The 24,724-nt window shown below is 41.0% G+C and overlaps 1 protein-coding gene across 2 annotated transcripts; it reads left to right on the forward strand.

The window, feature by feature from the left end:
- The first annotated feature begins 1,750 nt into the window (after nt 1-1,750).
- On the forward strand, nt 1,751-23,622 carry ptp4a1 (protein tyrosine phosphatase 4A1). Of its 2 annotated transcripts, none has more exons than XM_037763319.1 (6): nt 1,751-1,957; nt 13,575-14,235; nt 14,523-14,615; nt 17,599-17,729; nt 18,287-18,361; nt 22,457-23,622. In XM_037763319.1, exons 2-6 carry the CDS (start codon nt 14,131-14,133, stop codon nt 22,572-22,574), a joined length of 522 nt encoding a protein of 173 aa, XP_037619247.1. In that variant the 5' UTR covers nt 1,751-1,957; nt 13,575-14,130; the 3' UTR covers nt 22,575-23,622. The 2 variants fall into 2 exon arrangements, with proteins under 2 accessions (XP_037619247.1, XP_037619248.1); XM_037763320.1 differs by having other exon boundaries at nt 13,578-14,235.
- Nucleotides 23,623-24,724: the final 1,102 nt, after the last annotated feature.

Raw genomic sequence — 24,724 nt, forward strand, 5'->3', positions numbered from 1 at the left:
TTTATTTATTTATTTATTTAGACTAATTATCTCATTTTTATTATTCTTAATGGTGTCTGTTTTTAATTTCACTTATATATTTTAGCATCTATCTGCCCTTGTTTGGATATGTTACATTTTTCTTTTCTTTTGTAAAGTACTTTGAGCTACATCAGAGGTTAAAAAGAATAAAAGTGCTCTATAAATAAAGCTGTTTATTATTATTATTATCATTATTATTATTAGTAGTATAAGTATTATTAATATTGTTGTTGTTGTTATTATTCTTATTCTTAATTTTATTTTAATTTTAATTTCAATATTATTATCATTACTACATGTGTTGTTGTTGTTGTTGTTGTTGTTGTTGTTGTTGTTGTTGTTATTTAGTAGCTGTTCTGGAGATTTCTTATGGAGGACTGAACATGCCAAATCAAAAATAAATGAATACATAATGTTTTTTTAAATAATAAAAATAAATTCATAAAGGTAAAATAAAACAGAAGAGTAAATAAATAAAGGAATCAATACAAAGATAGATGAATAAAGAAGCAAAGTAAAACATAAATATTACAATTTATGACACATTTTATTATTTCATTAATGGCTACATTTATTTTTAATATTATTTGTGCTACATTTAATTACTTATTTATTTATTTATTTAGTCAGGTTCCGTCCTCCATACTTTCTATCATATCACATGGTCTTCCTCAGGAAGTTTTCACTCTGTTAAGCCAACGTGGACGAGATGTCCATAGAGTGCTCAGTGAAATGCATGACGACGGACCTACTCCGCCTGCTGATGAAGATCATGTGATACAAACTATTAAAAACAGTATTATCTTATTATTATTCCTGAAGTGGCCGCTGCTGTATTCCTCCGCCTTAAAGGAGGAGCTTCACTGGGAGGTCAAAGGTCAGTCGGGCCTCAGCAGCCACCACCTGACCAGTGTGTGTGTGTGTGTGTGTGTGTGTGTGTGTGTGTGTGTGTGTATGTGTGTGTGTGTGTGTGTGTGCAGCCTGGAGGCAGAGATATGTCTGGGCAGAGCACCTCATGTTTTCAGGGAGGGGTTTTAGGTTTTAGGTTTTAAAGAGCGTCATCAAGCTCCAGATCATTTAATATAGATCCCGGGGTGTCTCTTCAAAATAAAGCTCAAGATGTTTTCATTCATGGGGACAGAAATACTTTCAAGGAATAAAAGGAAAAAAAAGACATGAAATACTTCAGTACAGTGAAATCCTGAAATCACACATGAGACCAAACTGCATTAGAGCATATAGAATATAATATATGCATTAGACTACTGGAGTAAATGTACTTAGTTACTTTATACCACTGGCTCCAGCAGTGTAAAGTAAATGTACTTAGTTACTTTATACCACTGGCTCCAGCAGTGTAAAGTAAATGTACTTAGTTACTTTATACCACTGGCTCCAGCAGTGTAAAGTAAATGTACTTAGTTACTTTATACCACTGGCTCCAGCAGTGTAAAGTAAATGTACTTAGTTACTTTATACCACTGGCTCCAGCAGTGTAAAGTAAATGTACTTAGTTACTTTATACCACTGGCTCCAGCAGTGTAAAGTAAATGTACTTAGTTACTTTATACCACTGGCTCCAGCAGTGTAAAGTAAACATGCATTAGACTACTGGAGTAAATGTACTTCGTTACTTTCCACCGCTGGTTACAGATGCAACAACAGGTGTGTTTTATTGTGAAAGGTGAGAGAGGAAGTGTTGTCTCGGTGGTGACGTCGTGGTGACGTCGGCGCAGCCGCTCGGCAGTCTTCGGCTCGGCTCGGCTCGGCTCGGCTCGGAGGATCAGGAGTGTTCGTGTCTGCTCGGAGGATCAGAACCAGAACCGGAACCGGACAGAACCGGACCGCATGGTGGAGCACCGATTCATCTCTCTACCGTTTTCTGAGGACCGGCTGTATGATCAAGCTACAATCTTCAATGAGTAAACACATCCCGGTAAGAACCGACACATCCTCCGGTAGATCCTCCGGTAGATCCTCCGGTAGTCTCCGGTAGATCCTCCGGTAGTCTCCGGTAGATCCTCCGGTAGATCCTCCGGTAGATCCTCCGGTAGATCCTCCGGTAGATCCTCCGGTAGTCTCCGGTAGATCCTCCGGTAGATCCTCCGGTAGATCCTCCGGTAGTCTCCGGTAGTGTTAGTGTTCTCTGTGTGTCCGCCATGTTGTTACTGATCACCGGGCCGGTACCGGGATGTTACCGGAGGGCCTTCCCGGTGGATTCACGGCCTGCTCGGTGAATCTCCCTGTAGCGGTGATATTCACTGATTTACCGGGTGTTACCGGGTGGTTCTCCGGTGGTTCTCCGGGTGTTACCGGGTGGTTCTCCGGTGGTTCTCCGGGTGTTACCGGGTGGTTCTCCGGTGGTTCTCCGGGTGTTACCGGGTGGTTCTCCGGTGGTTCTCCGGGTGTTACCGGGTGGTTCTCCGGTGGTTCTCCGGTGGTTGTGTTGTATTAATGTGGTGTAGAGGTGAATAACTGAATCATATGAAGTCATGTTGTGATCATCACCCCTCTGATGATCCACCAGACCTGAAGCACCGGGAGGTCTACCGGGAGACCGACTGACTCATCACATCCCGGTAGAGGCCTTCAGACACCGGGAAGCAGTTCCCGGTGTCTGAAGGCCTCTACCGGGATGTGATGAGTCAGTCGGTTCAACACAAAGAACAACAACAACCCCCTGCTGTTCTATATTATAACACCTCTAACACATCTAGAACTCTAGATCTATATATCTCTATAACACCTCTAACACATCTAGAACTCTAGATCTATATATCTCTATAACACCTCTAACACATCTAGAACTCTATCTCTATATCTCTCTATAACACCTCTAACACATCTAGAACTCTATCTCTATATCTCTCTATAACACCTCTAACACATCTAGAACTCTATCTCTATATCTCTCTATAACACCTCTAACACATCTAGAACTCTATCTCTATATCTCTCTATAACACCTCTAACACATCTAGAACTCTATCTCTATATCTCTCTATAACACCTCTAACACATCTAGAACTCTATCTCTATATCTCTCTATAACACCTCTAACACATCTAGAACTCTATCTCTATATATCTCTATAACACCTCTATCACATCTAGAACTCTATCTCTATATCTCTCTATAACACCTCTAACATCTAGAACTCTATCTCTATATCTCTCTATAACACCTCTAACATCTAGAACTCTATATCTATATCTCTCTCTATAACACCTCTAACACATCTAGAACTCTATCTCTATATCTCTCTATAACACCTCTAACACATCTAGAACTCTATCTCTATATCTCTCTATAACACCTCTAACACATCTAGAACTCTATCTCTATATATCTCTATAACACCTCTATCACATCTAGAACTCTATCTCTATATCTCTCTATAACACCTCTATCACATCTAGAACTCTATCTCTATATCTCTCTATAACACCTCTAACACATCTAGAACTCTATCTCTATATCTCTCTATAACACCTCTAACACATCTAGAACTCTAGATCTATATATCTCTATAACACCTCTAACACATCTAGAACTCTAGATCTATATATCTCTATAACACCTCTAACACATCTAGAACTCTAGATCTATATATCTCTATAACACCTCTAACACATCTAGAACTCTATCTCTATATCTCTCTATAACACCTCTAACACATCTAGAACTCTATCTCTATATCTCTCTATAACACCTCTAACACATCTAGAACTCTATCTCTATATCTCTCTATAACACCTCTAACACATCTAGAACTCTATCTCTATATATCTCTATAACACCTCTATCACATCTAGAACTCTATCTCTATATCTCTCTATAACACCTCTAACATCTAGAACTCTATCTCTATATCTCTCTATAACACCTCTAACATCTAGAACTCTATATCTATATCTCTCTCTATAACACCTCTAACACATCTAGAACTCTATCTCTATATCTCTCTATAACACCTCTAACACATCTAGAACTCTATCTCTATATCTCTCTATAACACCTCTAACACATCTAGAACTCTATCTCTATATATCTCTATAACACCTCTATCACATCTAGAACTCTATCTCTATATCTCTCTATAACACCTCTATCACATCTAGAACTCTATCTCTATATCTCTCTATAACACCTCTAACACATCTAGAACTCTATCTCTATATCTCTCTATAACACCTCTAACACATCTAGAACTCTATCTCTATATCTCTCTATAACACCTCTAACACATCTAGAACTCTATCTCTATATCTCTCTATAACACCTCTAACACATCTAGAACTCTATCTCTATATCTCTCTATAACACCTCTATCACATCTAGAACTCTATCTCTATATCTCTCTATAACACCTCTAACATCTAGAACTCTATATCTATATCTCTCTCTATAACACCTCTAACACATCTAGAACTCTATATCTATATCTCTCTCTATAACACCTCTAACACATCTAGAACTCTATATCTATATCTCTCTATAACACCTCTAACACATCTAGAACTCTAGATCTATATCTCTCTATAACACCTCTAACACATCTAGAACTCTAGATCTATATCTCTCTATAACACCTCTAACACATCTAGAACTCTATCTCTATATCTCTCTCTATAACACCTCTAACACATCTAGAACTCTATATATAGAACTCTCTATAAACACCTCTAACACATCTAGAACTCTATCTCTATATCTCTCTATAACACCTCTAACACATCTAGAACTCTAGATCTATATCTCTCTATAACACCTCTAACACATCTAGAACTCTATCTCTATATCTCTCTCTATAACACCTCTAACACATCTAGAACTCTATATCTATATCTCTCTATAACACCTCTAACACATCTAGAACTCTATATCTATATCTCTCTATAACACCTCTAACACATCTAGAACTCTATCTCTATATCTCTCTATAACACCTCTAACACATCTAGAACTCTAGATCTATATCTCTCTTATTAACACCTCTAACACATCTAGAACTCTAGATCTATATCTCTCTCTATAACACCTCTAACACATCTAGAACTCTATCTCTATATCTCTCTATAACACCTCTATCACATCTAGAACTCTAGATCTATATCTCTCTATAACACCTCTAACACATCTAGAACTCTAGATCTATATCTCTCTATAACACCTCTAACACATCTAGAACTCTATATCTATATCTCTCTATAACACCTCTAACACATCTAGAACTCTAGATCTATATCTCTCTATAACACCTCTAACACATCTAGAACTCTATCTCTATATCTCTCTATAACACCTCTAACACATCTAGAACTCTATATCTATATCTCTCTATAACACCTCTAACACATCTAGAACTCTATCTCTATATCTCTCTATAACACCTCTAACACATCTAGAACTCTAGATCTATATCTCTCTATAACACCTCTAACACATCTAGAACTCTATCTCTATATCTCTCTATAACACCTCTAACACATCTAGAACTCTATATCTATATCTCTCTATAACACCTCTAACACATCTAGAACTCTAGATCTATATCTCTCTATAACACCTCTAACACATCTAGAACTCTATCTCTATATCTCTCTATAACACCTCTAACACATCTAGAACTCTAGATCTATATCTCTCTATAACACCTCTAACACATCTAGAACTCTATCTCTATATCTCTCTCTATAACACCTCTAACACATCTAGAACTCTATCTCTATATCTCTCTATAACACCTCTATCACATCTAGAACTCTAGATCTATATCTCTCTATAACACCTCTAACACATCTAGAACTCTAGATCTATATCTCTCTATAACACCTCTAACACATCTAGAACTCTATCTCTATATCTCTCTCTATAACACCTCTAACACATCTAGAACTCTATCTCTATATCTCTCTATAACACCTCTATCACATCTAGAACTCTATCTCTATATCTCTCTATAACACCTCTAACACATCTAGAACTCTAGATCTATATCTCTCTATAACACCTCTAACACATCTAGAACTCTATCTCTATATATCTCTATAACACCTCTAACACATCTAGAACTCTATCTCTATATCTCTCTCTATAACACCTCTAACATCTAGAACTCTAGATCTATATCTCTCTATCCATAACACCTCTAACATCTAGAACTCTATATCTATATCTCTCTCTATAACACCTCTATCACATCTAGAACTCTATATCTATATCTCTCTCTATAACACCTCTAACACATCTAGAACTCTATATCTATATCTCTCTATAACACCTCTAACACATCTAGAACTCTATATCTATATCTCTCTCTATAACACCTCTAACACATCTAGAACTCTATATCTATATCTCTCTATAACACCTCTAACACATCTAGAACTCTATATCTATATCTCTCTATAACACCTCTATCACATCTAGAACTCTAGATCTATATCTCTCTATAACACCTCTAACACATCTAGAACTCTATCTATATCTCTCTCTATAACACCTCTAACACATCTAGAACTCTATATCTATATCTCTCTATAACACCTCTAACACATCTAGAACTCTATATCTATATCTCTCTATAACACCTCTAACACATCTAGAACTCTATATCTATATCTCTCTATAACACCTCTAACACATCTAGAACTCTATATCTATATCTCTCTCTATAACACCTCTATCACATCTAGAACTCTATATCTATATCTCTCTCTCTATAACACCTCTAACACATCTAGAACTCTAGATCTATATCTCTCTATCCATAACACCTCTAACATCTAGAACTCTAGATCTATATCTCTCTATAACATCTCTAACACATCTAGAACTCTAGATCTATATCTCTCTCTATAACACCTCTAACACATCTAGAACTCTATCTCTATATCTCTCTCTCTATAACACCTCTAACACATCTAGAACTCTATATCTATATCTCTCTATAACACCTCTAACACATCTAGAACTTTAGATCTATCTCTCTCTCTATAACACCTCTAACACATCTAGAACTCTATATCTATATCTCTCTCTATAACACCTCTAACACATCTAGAACTCTAGATCTATATCTCTCTATAACACCTCTAACACATCTAGAACTCTATCTCTATATATCTCTATAACACCTCTAACACATCTAGAACTCTATCTCTATATATCTCTCTCTATTAGACCTCTAACACATCTAGAACTCTATCTCTATATCTCTCTATAACACCTCTAACACATCTAGAACTCTAGATCTATATCTCTCTATAACACCTCTAACACATCTAGAACTCTAGATCTATATCTCTCTATAACACCTCTAACACATCTAGAACTCTATATCTATATCTCTCTATAACACCTCTAACACATCTAGAACTCTATATCTATATCTCTCTATAACACCTCTAACACATCTAGAACTCTAGATCTATATCTCTCTATAACACCTCTAACACATCTAGAACTCTATATCTATATCTCTCTATAACACCTCTAACACATCTAGAACTCTAGATCTATATCTCTCTATAACACCTCTAACACATCTAGAACTCTAGATCTATATCTCTCTATAACACCTCTAACACATCTAGAACTCTATATCTATATCTCTCTATAACACCTCTAACACATCTAGAACTCTATCTCTATATCTCTCTATAACACCTCTAACACATCTAGAACTCTAGATCTATATCTCTCTATAACACCTCTAACACATCTAGAACTCTATCTCTATATATCTCTATAACACCTCTAACATCTAGAACTCTAGATCTATATCTCTCTATCCATAACACCTCTAACATCTAGAACTCTATATCTATATCTCTCTCTCTATAACACCTCTATCACATCTAGAACTCTATATCTATATCTCTCTCTATAACACCTCTATCACATCTAGAACTCTATATCTATATATCTCTCTCTATAACACCTCTAACACATCTAGAACTCTATATCTATATCTCTCTATAACACCTCTATCACATCTAGAACTCTATATCTATATCTCTCTCTATAACACCTCTAACACATCTAGAACTCTATATCTATATCTCTCTCTCTATAACACCTCTAACACATCTAGAACTCTATATCTATATCTCTCTCTATAACACCTCTATCACATCTAGAACTCTATATCTCTCTCTCTATAACACCTCTAACATCTAGAACTCTAGATCTATATCTCTCTCTCTCCATAACACCTCTAACATCTAGAACTCTATATCTATATCTCTCTCTATAACACCTTTATCTCCTCTTAGATCACCTCTAACATCTAGAACTCTATCTCTATAACACCTCTATCACATCTAGAACTCTATATCTATATCTCTCTCTCTATAACACCTCTAACACATCTAGAACTCTATATCTATATCTCTCTCTATAACACCTCTATCACATCTAGAACTCTATATCTATATCTCTCTCTCTATAACACCTCTAACATCTAGAACTCTAGATCTATATCTCTCTCTCTCCATAACACCTCTAACATCTAGAACTCTAGATCTATATCTCTCTATAACATCTCTAACACATCTAGAACTCTAGATCTATATCTCTCTCTATAACACCTCTAACACATCTAGAACTCTATCTCTATATCTCTCTCTCTATAACACCTCTAACACATCTAGAACTCTATATCTATATCTCTCTCTCTATAACACCTCTAACACATCTAGAACTTTAGATCTATCTCTCTCTCTATAACACCTCTAACACATCTAGAACTCTATATCTATATCTCTCTCTATAACACCTCTATCACATCTAGAACTCTAGATCTATATCTCTCTATAACACCTCTAACACATCTAGAACTCTATCTCTATATATCTCTATAACACCTCTAACACATCTAGAACTCTATCTCTATATATCTCTCTCTATTACACCTCTAACACATCTAGAACTCTATCTCTATATCTCTCTATAACACCTCTAACACATCTAGAACTCTAGATCTATATCTCTCTATAACACCTCTAACACATCTAGATCTCTAGATCTATATCTCTCTATAACACCTCTAACACATCTAGAACTCTAGATCTATATCTCTCTATAACACCTCTAACACATCTAGAACTCTAGATCTATATCTCTCTATAACACCTCTAACACATCTAGAACTCTAGATCTATATCTCTCTATAACGCCTCTAACACATCTAGAACTCTAGATCTATATCTCTCTATAACACCTCTAACACATCTAGAACTCTATCTCTATATCTCTCTATAACACCTCTAACACATATAGAACTCTAGATCTATATCTCTCTATAACACCTCTAACACATCTAGAACTCTATCTCTATATATCTCTATAACACCTCTAACACATCTAGAACTCTATCTCTATATCTCTCTCTATAACACCTCTAACATCTAGAACTCTAGATCTATATCTCTCTATCCATAACACCTCTAACATCTAGAACTCTATATCTATATCTCTCTCTCTATAACACCTCTATCACATCTAGAACTCTATATCTATATCTCTCTCTCTATAACACCTCTATCACATCTAGAACTCTATATCTATATATCTCTCTCTATAACACCTCTAACACATCTAGAACTCTATATCTATATCTCTCTATAACACCTCTATCACATCTAGAACTCTATATCTATATCTCTCTCTATAACACCTCTAACACATCTAGAACTCTATATCTATATCTCTCTCTCTATAACACCTCTAACACATCTAGAACTCTATATCTATATATCTCTCTATAACACCTCTATCACATCTAGAACTCTATATCTCTCTCTCTATAACACCTCTAACATCTAGAACTCTATATCTCTCTCTCTATAACACCTCTAACATCTAGAACTCTAGATCTATATCTCTCTCTCTCCATAACACCTCTAACATCTAGAACTCTATATCTATATCTCTCTCTATAACACCTTTATCTCCTCTTAGATCACCTCTAACATCTAGAACTCTATCTCTATAACACCTCTATCACATCTAGAACTCTATATCTATATCTCTCTCTCTATAACACCTCTAACACATCTAGAACTCTATATCTATATCTCTCTCTATAACACCTCTATCACATCTAGAACTCTATATCTATATCTCTATCTCTATAACACCTCTAACATCTAGAACTCTAGATCTATATCTCTCTCTCTCCATAACACCTCTAACATCTAGAACTCTAGATCTATATCTCTCTATAACATCTCTAACACATCTAGAACTCTAGATCTATATCTCTCTCTATAACACCTCTAACACATCTAGAACTCTATCTCTATATCTCTCTCTCTATAACACCTCTAACACATCTAGAACTCTATATCTATATCTCTCTCTATAACACCTCTAACACATCTAGAACTTTAGATCTATCTCTCTCTCTATAACACCTCTAACACATCTAGAACTCTATCTCTATATATCTCTATAACACCTCTAACACATCTAGAACTCTATCTCTATATATCTCTCTCTATTACACCTCTAACACATCTAGAACTCTATCTCTATATCTCTCTCTATAACACCTCTAACATCTAGAACTCTAGATCTATATCTCTCTCTATCCATAACACCTCTAACATCTAGAACTCTATATCTATATCTCTCTCTCTCTAACACCTCTATCACATCTAGAACTCTATATCTATATCTCTCTCTCTATAACACCTCTAACACATCTAGAACTCTATATCTATATCTCTCTCTCTATAACACCTCTATCACATCTAGAACTCTATATCTATATATCTCTCTCTCTATAAAACCTCTAACACATCTAGAACTCTATATTTATATCTCTCTATAACACCTCTATCACATCTAGAACTCTATATCTATATCTCTCTCTATAACACCTCTAACACATCTAGAACTCTATATCTATATCTCTCTCTCTATAACACCTCTAACACATCTAGAACTCTATCTATATCTCTCTCTATAACACATCTAGAACTCTATATCTATATCTCTCTCTCTATAACACCTCTAACATCTAGAACTCTAGATCTATATCTCTCTCTCTCTCCATAACACCTCTAACATCTAGAACTCTATATCTATATCTCTCTCTATAACACATCTAGAACTCTATATCTATATCTCTCTCTCTATAACACCTCTAACATCTAGAACTCTATCTCTATAACACCTCTATCACATCTAGAACTCTATATCTATATATATCTCTCTATAACACCTCTAACACATCTAGAACTCTATATCTATATCTCTCTCTATAACACCTCTAACACATCTAGAACTCTATATCTACCTCTCTATCTCTATAACATCTCTACCTCCTCTTAGATCACCTCTAACATCTAGAACTCTATATCTATATCTCTCTCTATAACACCTCTAACGTTACCAACGTTACCACCATAACGTTACCACCATAACGTTACCTCCATACCATAACGTTACCACCATACCATAATGCTACCACCATACCATAACCCACCATACCATAACGTTACCTCCATACCATAACGTTACCACCATACCACAACGTTACCACCATACCATAACGTTACCCCCATACCATAACGTTACCACCATAACTTTACCACCATACCATAACGTTACCACCATAACTTTACCACCATACCATAACGTTACCACCATACCATAACGTTACCCCCATACCATAACGTTACCACCATAACTTTACCACCATACCATAACGTTACCACCATAACTTTACCACCATACCATAACGTTACCACCATACCATAACGTTACCTCCATACCACAACATTACCACCATACCATAACGTTACCACCATAACGTTACCTCCATACCACAACGTTACCTCCATACCACAACGTTACCTCCATACCACAACGTTACCTCCATACCATAACGTTACCTCCATACCACAACGTTACCACCATACCATAACGTAACCCCTATACCATAACGTTACCACCATAACTTTACCACCATACCATAACGTTACCACCATAACTTTATCACCATACCTTAACGTTACCACCATAACTTTACCACCATACCATAACGTTACCACCATACCATAACGTTACCTCCATACCACAACATTACCACCATACCATAACGTTACCACCATAACGTTACCTCCATACCATAACGTTACTTCCATACCACAACGTTACCTCCATACCATAACGTTACCTCCATACCATAACGTTACCTCCATACCACAACGTTACCTCCATACCATAACGTTACCTCCATACCATAACGTTACCCCCATACCATAACGTTACCACCATAACGTTACCCCCATACCATAACGTTACCTCCATACCATAACGTTACCCCCATACCATAACGTTACCTCCATACCATAACGTTACCACCATAACGTTACCCCCATACCATAACGTTACCTCCATACCATAACGTTACCCCCATACCATAACGTTACCTCCATACCATAACGTTACCCCCATACCATAACGTTACCTCCATACCATAACGTTACCCCCATACCATAACGTTACCTCCATACCACAACGTTACCTCCATACCACAACGTTACCTCCATACCATAACGTTACCCCCATACCATAACGTTACCACCATAACGTTACCCCCATACCATAACGTTACCTCCATACCATAACGTTACCCCCATACCATAACGTTACCTCCATACCATAACGTTACCTCCATACCATAACGTTACCCACATACCATAACGTTACCACCATAACGTTACCCCCATACCATAACGTTACCTCCATACCATAACGTTACCCCCATACCATAACGTTACCTCCATACCATAACGTTACCTCCATACCATAACGTTACCCACATACCATAACGTTACCCCCATACCATAACGTTACCACCATAACGTTACCCCCATACCATAACGTTACCTCCATACCATAACGTTACCCCCATACCATAACGTTACCTCCATACCATAACGTTACCTCCGTACCATAACGTTACCACCATAACGTTACCCCCATACCATAACGTTACCTCCATACCATAACGTTACCCCCATACCATAACGTTACCTCCATACCATAACGTTACCTCCATACCATAACGTTACCCACATACCATAACGTTACCACCATAACGTTACCCCCATACCATAACGTTACCTCCATACCATAACGTTACCCCCATACCATAACGTTACCTCCATACCATAACGTTACCTCCATACCTTAACGTTACCCCCATACCATAACGTTACCACCATAACGTTACCCCCATACCATAATGTTACCACCATAACGTTGCCACCATACCATAATGTTACCAATAAAAGATATGACGTCATGTTACTCAGACTACCACAATAAGAGCGGTAACTTCCTTCTACCTCCACATAGACTCAGATGAAGCAGATATATCCATTCTGGTGTTAAAACATCTGGTTTAGAAATGGTAAAACCGGACCAGAAGGCGTCCGTGTTGGGTGTCCATGTTGAAATGAGTGTTTTTAAAGCTTCTTGTCCGTCGTCCTTGTCTCCTTGTCTCCTTGTCTCCTGTGTCCTGTGTCCTGCAGCAGTTCTGTGGTGTTCTGGGTCACACATTTATGGAGTTTCTGAAGGGCAGTGGGGACTACTGCCAGGCTCAGCACGCTGCCTATGCAGACGAGTGAACGGACAAACTCGCCATCGATCCGACGCACTCGAGCCACAGGAGGGACCCCGGAACGTTGGCAGGACCGGGACGCCTCCCAGAACCAGCGACAAGTCGGCCCGGATGGGGTAACTCCACCCGCTGCACACTGCCCTCGTCGGCTTCCGCCTGGCCAGAACCAAGGTGGACCCAGCCTGGTTCTCTCCTCCTTTTCTTTTCTTTGATTCCAGAGGAGAGGCTTTTCACTTCTTTTCTGATTGTCCCTTTTTTCGGCCACCGACTCCCTAAATTTCCGCGTTTGCCCGTCGCAGCCTTCGTTCTCTTTTCTTTCTTTGGCCGACCTCGAAGAAGAGCGGAGGATTTGTGTCTCTGTGTTTCTAGAAGCTGGTTTCGGTTTGACATTCCCTCCGACTTTAACTAAGTGTTTACATTCGTGTTTTTACTCCGTGGAAGACTTTTTGTTTTTTAACGTCGTCACGATGGCTCGTATGAACAGACCGGCCCCGGTGGAGATCACCTACAAGAACATGAGGTTCCTCATTACCCACAATCCCACCAACGCCACGCTGAACAAGTTCATCGAGGTGAGCCTCACTGTCATTGGTTGCTCAGGCAGATAGTCAAGGGGCACTTAGAAGTTTAGTTTACACGTTTTAGAATCGTCAAATGAACGATAAGTTCACCTTATTAATAAAGATAACGTGCTGGGACATATTTAGAATAATGGAAGATAATAAAACAGCTGTTTGTTGTTGTTGTTTTAGACGCAGCAGCAACGTAACGTTTCACAAGATAAACTGTAATGAAAGACTTTAAATCATCGTGTTCTTCCACTGTGTTCAGATGGTTTCTAATAAATGCATCTTCACAGGAGCTGAAGAAATACGGAGTCACCACCGTGGTGAGAGTTTGTGAGGCCACCTACGACTCCACTCTGGTGGTGAAAGAGGGAATACAAGTTCTGGTGAGTTCAATCCTACAAACCTCTTTAGAGCTGTCGGTGCTTCACACCAAACCTCTTCAGAGCTGTCGGTGCTTCACACCAAACCTCTTCAGAGCTGTCGGTGCTTCACACCAAACCTCTTCAGAGCTGTCGGTGCTTCACACCAAACCTCTTCAGAGCTGTCGGTGCTTCACACCAAACCTCTTTAGAACCGTCGGTGCTTCACACCAAACCTCTTTAGAACCGTCGGTGCTTCACACCAAACCTCTTTAGAACCGTCGGTGCTTCACACCAAACCTCTTCAGAGCAGTCGGTGCTTCACACCACACCTCTTTAGAACCGTCGGTGCTTCACACCAAACCTCTTTAGAACCGTCGGTGCTTCACACCAAACCTCTTTAGAACCGTCGGTGCTTCACACCAAACCTCTTTAGAACCGTCGGTGCTTCACACCAAACCCCCCCCCCAGCTCTGGACTATGTAGTTTCCTGAACACGCCTTGGTCAGTTTCATCCTCGTGTTTCCTACAGTGTTATGTCAAAGTTTCCATAATAATAAAATGCAGAATTGCGGATCCTAACGTTGAGCTCACAGCTTCTGCTCCTCCCTCAGATTTAGTGAGTTTTTAGACTTTACCATGCCAGAAACACGGCTTCAAAAACAACCAGCAAGCCCAGGGAGGACGGGGTTAACGACAACCAGCAAGCCCAGGGAGGACGGGGTTAACGACAACCAGCAAGCCCAGGGAGGACGGGGTTAACGGTTTAATGTTCATTCAACATTAGGGATGAATCAATACGGCTGATCAGTCTGCATGCTGTTTCCTGTTTCAGATCAGTGCTTTCTATCCACATAAAGACCTTCTTCCTGTTTAAAGATGAACTAGAAAGTGGAGCAGATAGAAATTAGTGGTAACTGTGAGTTAGTTTTAATCTCAACGCTATAAGGGAGCCATAACGTTAATGAGGTAATCGCCGCGAGGCGGATGAAGCCGTCACAGCCTGTGTGCACGGAGCAGCAGCGCCAGGTAGAGCCCCGCCGCAAAAGCTCTGCCGGAGAGGCCAGACACACCGCCACCCGACGGTACAGATCATGTTGACCGTCATCTCTTCTTGTAACATGTCCGGTGTGATCGGTAACACCGGTGTTTTCACAAGTTTATTAACCGGTGGGAACATTTCCTCACGTCACATCCCTACTAATGATCATTACAGGCATCGGTCGGTACCGTCGGTACTGTAGAAAAACAGTACCGTCACGTCTTTAGAATTTGGGCATGGACTTCGTACCGAAGTATCGGTTCTGGTGACGTCACTAGTTTGATGGAGATGTTTTCACAGTAATATAAAATCGATATTAGAGAGCTTTATGAGCTGTTTAACTTCCTAACTCTAACCAGTATGACCACGGTAATAAAGGAGTAGATGTTGAAGAACATGACATTTATGGTTTTACCTTTTTCTACCGTGGTGTTGGATTAGTGTTGGATTGGTGTTGGATTGGTATGGTGAATCGTGGAATTTCACTGGTGTTGGTACGGACTACTAAATGTTGTGGTGTGGTGACGTCCCTACAGTAGGCCCCGTGGGAAATGACAAAACGCTGAAAATGGATTATTGTGGCGGCAAAAGGCGACGTGAAAACTTTTGGGTGCACCTACATTATGTGCTGATACACCAAAATGAAAACGTTAGTCGCACCAGTGCAACCAATGTGACCAGTTAGTCTGGAGCCACAAAGAGTCACACTAAAGCACCAGTTTAAACCTGCTGGTTACCAGAGATGTCACCAGTTTAAACCTGCTGGTTACCAGAGAGGTGCTCACCAGTTTAAACCTGCTGGTTACCAGAGAGGTGCTCACCAGTTTAAACCTGCTGGTTACCAGAGATGTCACCAGTTTAAACCTGCTGGTTACCAGAGATGTCACCAGTTTAAACCTGCTGGTTACCAGAGAGGTGCTCACCAGTTTAAACCTGCTGGTTACCAGAGAGGTGCTCACCAGTTTAAACCTGCTGGTTACCAGAGAGGTGCTCACCAGTTTAAACCTGCTGGTTACCAGAGATGTCACCAGTTTAAACCTGCTGGTTACCAGAGAGGTGTTCACCAGTTTAAACCTGCTGATTACCAGAGATGTGTTCACCAGTTTAAACCTGCTGGTTACCAGAGATGTCACCAGTTTAAACCTGCTGGTTACCAGAGATGTCACCAGTTTAAACCTGCTGATTACCAGAGATGTGTTCACCAGTTTAAACCTGCTGGTTACCAGAGATGTCACCAGTTTAAACCTGCTGGTTACCAGAGATGTGTTCACCAGTTTAAACCTGCTGATTACCAGAGATGTCACCAGTTTAAACCTGCTGGTTACCAGAGAGGTGCTCACCAGTTTAAACCTGCTGGTTACCAGAGATGTGTTCACCAGTTTAAACCTGCTGGTTACCAGAGATGTCACCAGTTTAAACCTGCTGGTTACCAGAGATGTCACCAGTTTAAACCTGCTGGTTACCAGAGAGGTGCTCATCAGTTTAAACCTGCTGGTTACCAGAGATGTGTTCACCAGTTTAAACCTGCTGGTTACCAGAGATGTCACCAGTTTAAACCTGCTGGTTACCAGAGATGTCACCAGTTTAAACCTGCTGGTTACCAGAGAGGTGCTCACCAGTTTAAACCTGCTGGTTACCAGAGATGTGTTCACCAGTTTAAACCTGCTGGTTACCAGAGATGTCACCAGTTTAAACCTGCTGGTTACCAGAGATGTCACCAGTTTAAACCTGCTGGTTACCAGAGAGATGTCACCAGTTTAAACCTGCTGGTTACCAGAGAGATGTCACCAGTTTAAACCTGCTGGTTACCAGAGATGTGCCCCCCGACCACCCCTCCCCCTAGAACAACATGGTGGTTCCCCTGCAGCAACATGGTGGTTCCCCTGCAGCGCTTCAGGCCTCACACTTCTTTTGTTTTGGTTTCCGATGACGTCATTTCCTCCTCCTCCTCTTCTTCTCTCGCAGGATTGGCCGTTTGACGACGGCGCTCCTCCCTCCAACCAGATCGTGGACGATTGGCTGAACCTGCTGAAGTTGAAGTTCAGGGAGGAGCCCGGCTGCTGCGTGGCGGTCCACTGTGTGGCGGGCCTGGGGAGGTGAGAGATTAAACTATTAACCTCTTCATCATCATCATCATCATCATCATCATCATCATCATCATCATGTAGGATCAGAGTTATTAGAGGCCATTACTTTGAAACATGTCAGTCAGATGGTGAAGATCAGCAGGATAATGGTAGATGGTTTTATTCACTGATGTCTCATTGAGTTGATCTGAATTAGTAATAATCAAATAAGACGTATATGTCCTCTGCTGTGGTTTAAAGACAAACCCCCAGAAAGTGAAGCAGAGCAGCAGCAGGCTGGATGCTCTTTGAGCTGTATACATGACATCATCACTGTGTGAGTGAGTGAGTGAGTGAGTGAGTGAGTGAGTGAGTGAGTGAGTGAGTGAGTGAGTGAGTGAGTGAGTGAGTGAGTGAGTGAGTGTGTGAGTGTGTGAGTGTGTGTGTGTGTGTGTGTGTGTGTGTGTATATATATATATATATATATATATATATATAATAATAGATGAATCCAGCAGAGTAGTTCTGAAAGAACAGAACAGTGATGATAACCCTGACGTGACGTGGTTCCTTCTGTCCTCCTGCAGAGCTCCGGTTCTGGTCGCGCTGGCCTTGATTGAATGTGGGATGAAATATGAAGATGCGGTCCAGTTCATCAGACAGTAAGTGAGACCATGAGAACCTTCCTCCAGGTTGTGTTTGGTTCTGATGCAGCCAGTTGATCATCACCTCGTGGTTCTGATCTCAGAGCCTCAGACAAACTGGACTTTAGAGGATTCATTAATAACCTGCAAATACTCTTTTAGTATTTATTTGTTATTATGTCACGGCGCCGGCGACAGCCAGAACGTTTTCTGGTTGTACGTTTGTATGTACGTCTCGTTCCCAATACTGAGCTCATGTACTCGTACTTGCTAAACGGCTCCGATACCACTTCACAGCAGCGATACCACTTCACAGCAGCGATACCACTTCACAGCAGCGATACCACTTTACAGCAGCGATACCACTTTACAGCAGCGATACCACTTCACAGCAGCGTGACGTTAACCTCTCGTCACCATCTTTCGGGTCCTCACGCTCCACCTCACCGACGGTGCGGGCCAGACGGGCCGGTGGTGCGCCCGGCCCCGCTGGGCCGGGATCCCACCTCAGCCGGCGCACGCCGGCCCTCACTTTCATTGCCCCACGGGGTTTAGCTGTCACTCTCTGACTCACACGTTAGACTCCTTGGTCCGTGTTTCAAGACGGGTCGGGTGGGTTGCCGACATCGCCGCAGACCCCTGGAGCCGTTTACCTGGGTTGCAGTAATAAGTCTAATGCAGTGAGGGCCAAAGAGACAATGTACTACGGAGTATTAGGGCCACATTGAGGGAAAACACATCTGAGATTTACACAATAAAGTCAGAATATTACGAGAATAAAAAGAAAATAACAGTTAAAATGACTACTTTATAATATTCTGACTTTATTCTCTTAATCTCAGGTTTATTTATTTTCCCTCAGTGTGGTCCTAATACTCCGCCGTACCGTCGTACCGTCGTACCGTCGTACCGCCGTACCGCCGTACCGTCGTACCATAGACCTACAACAATGATCAATAAACATGAAAATGTAAATAAAGAACAGTTCTTCATTTCCACGTTGATAACTCTACAGAGAGCCTCTGGAGAGGAGCTGAAGAGACGCAGGCTGCTGACCTCTGACCTCTGACCTCTGGTCTGGTCTAACAATGGCGTGTTTAGATCAGAAATGGAATGAAATGGTGACTTTAGAATAGAGAATGAACGGTGGATTTGGAGAATCATGACACCGTTAATAATAAACATAGAGACAGTTGGTAAAGCTTCCTCAGATGAAGTGGTATCTGGTGATTGTGAGCAGGATGTGTCCTGAGCTGTCGCTGCTCTCTGGTGGACAAACCATGTAATGGAGACCACACACGCGCTCAAACAGACACCATATGAACACATACCAGTCTATCTGTGATGAACCAGAGCTGAGAGATCTCTCTGCTCCTCTGCCGGGAGGAGTCCTGACGTTCAGTAGCTGAGACGGATCAGACGAGGACACCAGAGGGATTTTAAAGTCCGTCACAGCTCGACATATGTTTAGGTCCCGCATGTTGAAATCATAGAAAGCTACAAGAATAATGTTGAAAATGCAACATTTGGACATTTAATGTTTAATCTTTTGTCACAACGTATCTCATTTGGTATTATATATCTTGATATAATAAATATTCTGGAAAATCATGTAAAGCAGAAATAAATCTGCATTCTGGAACAATGTGTTTCCAACCAGCCCGGCACAATGTGTTACCAACCAGCCCGGCACAATGTGTTACCAACCAGCCCGGCACACTGTGTTACCAACCAGCCCGGCACACTGTGTTACCAACCAGCCCGGCACAATGTGTTACCAACCAGCCCAGCACACTGTGTTACCAACCAGCCCGGCACAATGTGTTACCAACCAGCCCGGCACAATGTGTTACCAACCAGCCCAGCACACTGTGTTACCAACCAGCCCGGCACACTGTGCTACCAATCAGCCCGGCACACTGTGCTACCAACCAGCCCGGCACAATGTGCTACCAACGAGCCCGGCACACTGTGTTACCAACCAGCCCGGCACACTGTGTTACCAACCAGCCCGGCACACTGTGTTACCAACCAGCCCGGCACAATGTGTTACCAACCAGCCCTGCACAATGTGTTACCAACCAGCCCGGCACAATGTGTTACCAACCAGCCCGGCACACTGTGCTACCAACCAGCCCGGCACACTGTGTTACCAACCAGCCCGGCACACTGTGTTACCAACCAGCCCGGCACAATGTGTTACCAACCAGCCCGGCACAATGTGTTACCAACCAGCCCGGCACAATGTGTTACCAACCAGCCCGGCACACTGTGTTACCAACCAGCCCGGCACACTGTGTTACCAACCAGCCCGGCACACTGTGTTACCAACCAGCCCGGCACAATGTGTTACCAACCAGCCCGGCACAATGTGTTACCAACCAGCCCGGCACACTGTGTTACCAACCAGCCCGACACACTGTGTTACAAACAAGCCCGGCACACTGTGTTACCAACAAGCCCGGCACACTGTGTTACCAACCAGCCCGGCACAATGTGTTACCAACCAGCCCGGCACACTGTGCTACCAATCAGCCCGGCACACTGTGCTACCAACCAGCCCGGCACAATGTGCTACCAACCAGCCCGGCACACTGTGTTACCAACCAGCCCGGCACACTGGAACGATTCAAATACATCACCAAGTTTACAAAATGATCTTCTAAATCCTGTAAAATCATCAGTATTCTCTACCCTGAAACCTGAAACCTGGACCCTGGACCCTGGAACCTGGAACCTGGACCCTGGACCCTGGACCCTGAACCCTGAACCCTGGAACCTGAACCTGAACCTGAACCCTGAACCCTGGAACCTGAACCCTGAACCCTGAACCCTGAACCCTGAACCCTGAACCCTGGAACCTGAAACCTGAACCCTGAACCCTGGAACCTGAACCCTGGAACCTGAACCCTGAACCCTGAACCCTGAACCCTGAACCCTGGAACCTGAACCCTGGACCCTGAAACCTGAACCCTGAAACCTGAACCCTGAACCCTGAACCCTGAAACCTGAAACCTGAACCCTGAACCCTGAACCCTGAAACCTGAACCCTGAACCCTGAACCCTGAACCCTGGAACCTGAACCCTGGAACCTGAAACCTGAACCCTGAACCCTGGAACCTGAACCCTGAAACCTGAACCCTGAACCCTGGAACCTGAACCCTGGAACCTGAACCCTGAACCCTGAACCCTGAACCCTGAACCCTGAAACCTGAAACCTGAACCCTGAACCCTGAACCCTGAAACCTGAAACCTGAAACCTGCACCCTGAAACCTGAACCCTGAAACCAGGAACCTGAACCCTGAACCCTGAACCCTGAAACCTGAACCCTGAAACCAGGAACCTGAACCCTGAACCCTGAACCCTGAAACCTGATACAGCTTTAATTCCTTCTGCCATCAGGTTATTAAACTGAGACAGGAGTCATTTCACCTGAGATTTGTATTGACAAGTTCCCTCACATGATAAATCATGTAATGTCTATTTATCATCTATTTTATTGCTATTTATTCTATATTGATTCACTTATCTGCTGTCCTTCACCGACCTCTGCCCGTCAGTTCTCCTGGTCTGTGATTGGATGGTTGTCTGGATGTTGCTGGTCTGTGATTGGATGGTTGTCTGGATGGTGCTGGTCTGTGATTGGATGGTTGTCTGGATGTTGCTGGTCTGTGATTGGATGGTTGTCTGGATGTTGCTGGTCTGTGATTGGATGGTTGTCTGGATGTTGCCTGGTCTGTGATTGGATGTTGCTGGTCTGTGATTGGATGGTTGTCTGGATGTTGCTGGTCTGTGATTGGATGGTTGTCTGGATGTTGCCTGGTCTGTGATTGGATGGTTGTCTGGATGTTGCTGGTCTGTGATTGGATGTTGCTGGTCTGTGATTGGATGTTGCTGGTCTGTGATTGGATGGTTGTCTGGATGTTGCCTGGTCTGTGATTGGATGTTGCTGGTCTGTGATTGGATGGTTGTCTGGATGTTGCTGGTCTGTGATTGGATGGTTGTCTGGATGTTGCTGGTCTGTGATTGGATGGTTGTCTGGATGTTGCCTGTGTGTTTGGGGGGGTAAGCTGAGAGTCGTCTGAATCGTTGTTTCTTTCTCTGTTTTCCAGGAAGCGTCGAGGAGCGTTCAACAGCAAGCAGCTGTTCTACCTGGAGAAATATCGTCCAAAGATGCGCCTGCGCTTCAAAGATTCCAACGGCCATCGCAATAACTGCTGCATCCAGTAGAGCCTGACCTTGAGCCCGACCTTGAGCCACGGCCGTTCACTTCAACCTGGCTAGCTTCTCTTACCTGGCAGGCTTCTTTTCTTCGTCATTGTGTTCCAGTATTTTACGTTAATGAAACCATGCTGCGGTTATTCAAACTGCCCCCCCCCCTCCTCCGGGTTCACCATCAAGTGTCAAAAAAGCAAAGTGTAACCAGAACCTGCGTGTTTTCTCTTCATGTGGCCGATATAACCCCCGTTCGGAGGGGCAGCAGCGCTGAGTCGTGTATCAATGTAACATGTTGGATTCGTTGTGTTTCTGCAGCCCAGAGAGAGATCTGATTGGCCGCTGAGTTTTACGTCACCCGAGATAAAAACAAAAATCAGTAAATGAAATTCCCCGTTAAATATCCGTGTTCTTGAGGGACTAGAAAGAGAGAGAGGTATGCCTTCCTTCAGATCAGATGGTTCATCCATTAATGCCTTACAATCAGAGAGGAACGAAGGCAATGGAGGCGGGACCCCCCCCCCCCACAGGTTGATCAACAACAACAACTCAAAGCAACGGTTGCCTTTGTCTTGTGCAGGAAGTCCGACACTCACTTCACTCTTTTTTAATATAAAATGCTTATTAACTGTTGCAATATTTGTCCATTGAAAGTCTAGGAGCGTTTTTCTTTCCTCTATGGAGCCTTCTGTTTACGGATTATTAACTGATTATTACTGATTATTACTGATTATTACTGATTATTAACTGATTATTACTGATTATTAACTGCCATGTCCAAAATGTGATTATTATTATTAGTTTTTATTTTTATTTTTTGCTTCAAACTGGACTTCCAACGTCTGCGATATTTTGTACGCCTTTTTATTTGATGTCCGTAACTTAAAGACTTGGATACTTGAGGATTTTATGTATTTGAAAATGTGTATTATTATTATTATTATTATTATTAGGTTGGCTATTTATACTATCAATGGATGTGTGATTTAGTACCGTGAGCGACAAAGTTGTACCTGTTCACCAACTTGTGAGAGAACATTAAATGATACACTGAAAAAAAAAACTGAGTTAATGGTTTTTATTCTTAATGGTTATTAATCATTATTATTAGCATCATGGTTGTTTGTGTCTGAATGGAAGTTACTTCTTCACTCGTTGGACAAAAGAAAATGTTTTCGAGGTCTTTCAACGGCATCTCAAAATCAAATCACATTTATTAAAATGATATTAAATCCAACGTGTAGAGAAAACAACGAACAAACAGAACTAATAGAAAGTATTATTTATATTTAACAACAGAAACCAACATCAGTCTGAACGGCTGATTGAGTTTAACAAGTTGTCAAATGACTTCCTAAATATTTATAGATTTTTAAAAAAGTGATATTTACATTTACAAACGAGACGGAGCAAAACATGGAAATGGTTTGAGATACTTTTTTTTTGTCGTCGTCATTTCCATCTTTGTCTTCTTCGTCGTCGTCGTTGTCGTCGTCTTCTTTGTCGTCTTCAGCAGCTTCACCTGAACTGAGCTGACGAGACGATCGACTGAATCTGATTTAAAACACTTGTCAGATTTCAGGCGGAGCTGCAGCGATCGGTCCGTCCACAGAAAAACAATCACCAACTATTTAGATAATCGATTAATCCTTAAAGTCATTTCTCATCCAAAACAGTCAGAAGATGCTGTTTTCAGCCTCTAATATGGAGATTTCCTGCTTTTTAAAAAAACATATCATATTAAACTGAATATCTTTATTTGACGGACATTTTTCACTATTTTCTGACATTTAATCGGACGATTACTCGATTGATCTAGAATATAATATGCAGATGAATTGATAATGAAAGTAATGGTTAGTTTTAAAGAGAAGGAGCTGTGAACGCTGTGGTGTGTAAAGACTTCATCTTTCACCTCTGACTGAAACCATTTAGACATTAATCAATTAAAACTATTAATGCTGTTGAAAAACTGTAAAAGTTCTGTGATCAAATAGAATTTAATAACATTCAGTGAGATAATCAGAAGGAAAGTTGTAAATGATGAAATAGACACTGAGCTTTTAAAAGCAGCGCGTTGGTTTCAGGTTTAAATGTGTTTCATTATTTATTACATTAACTTTCTTTCTTTTCTACATTTTGGAAGAATCCAATTAAATCCAATT

Source organism: Sebastes umbrosus, unplaced genomic scaffold (genome assembly GCF_015220745.1).
Source record: "Sebastes umbrosus isolate fSebUmb1 unplaced genomic scaffold, fSebUmb1.pri scaffold_79_arrow_ctg1, whole genome shotgun sequence".
NCBI lineage: Eukaryota > Metazoa > Chordata > Actinopteri > Perciformes > Sebastidae > Sebastes > Sebastes umbrosus.

Bases quoted from the DNA above. Each gene is read 5' to 3' on its own strand.
- ptp4a1 (XM_037763319.1), top strand. From the start codon at position 14,131: ATGGCTCGTATGAACAGACCGGCCCCGGTGGAGATCACCTACAAGAAC. The intron at 14,236-14,522 runs GTGAGCCTCACT...GCATCTTCACAG, and splicing joins CGCTGAACAAGTTCATCGAG to GAGCTGAAGAAATACGGAGT. The intron at 14,616-17,598 runs GTGAGTTCAATC...CTTCTCTCGCAG, and splicing joins AAGAGGGAATACAAGTTCTG to GATTGGCCGTTTGACGACGG.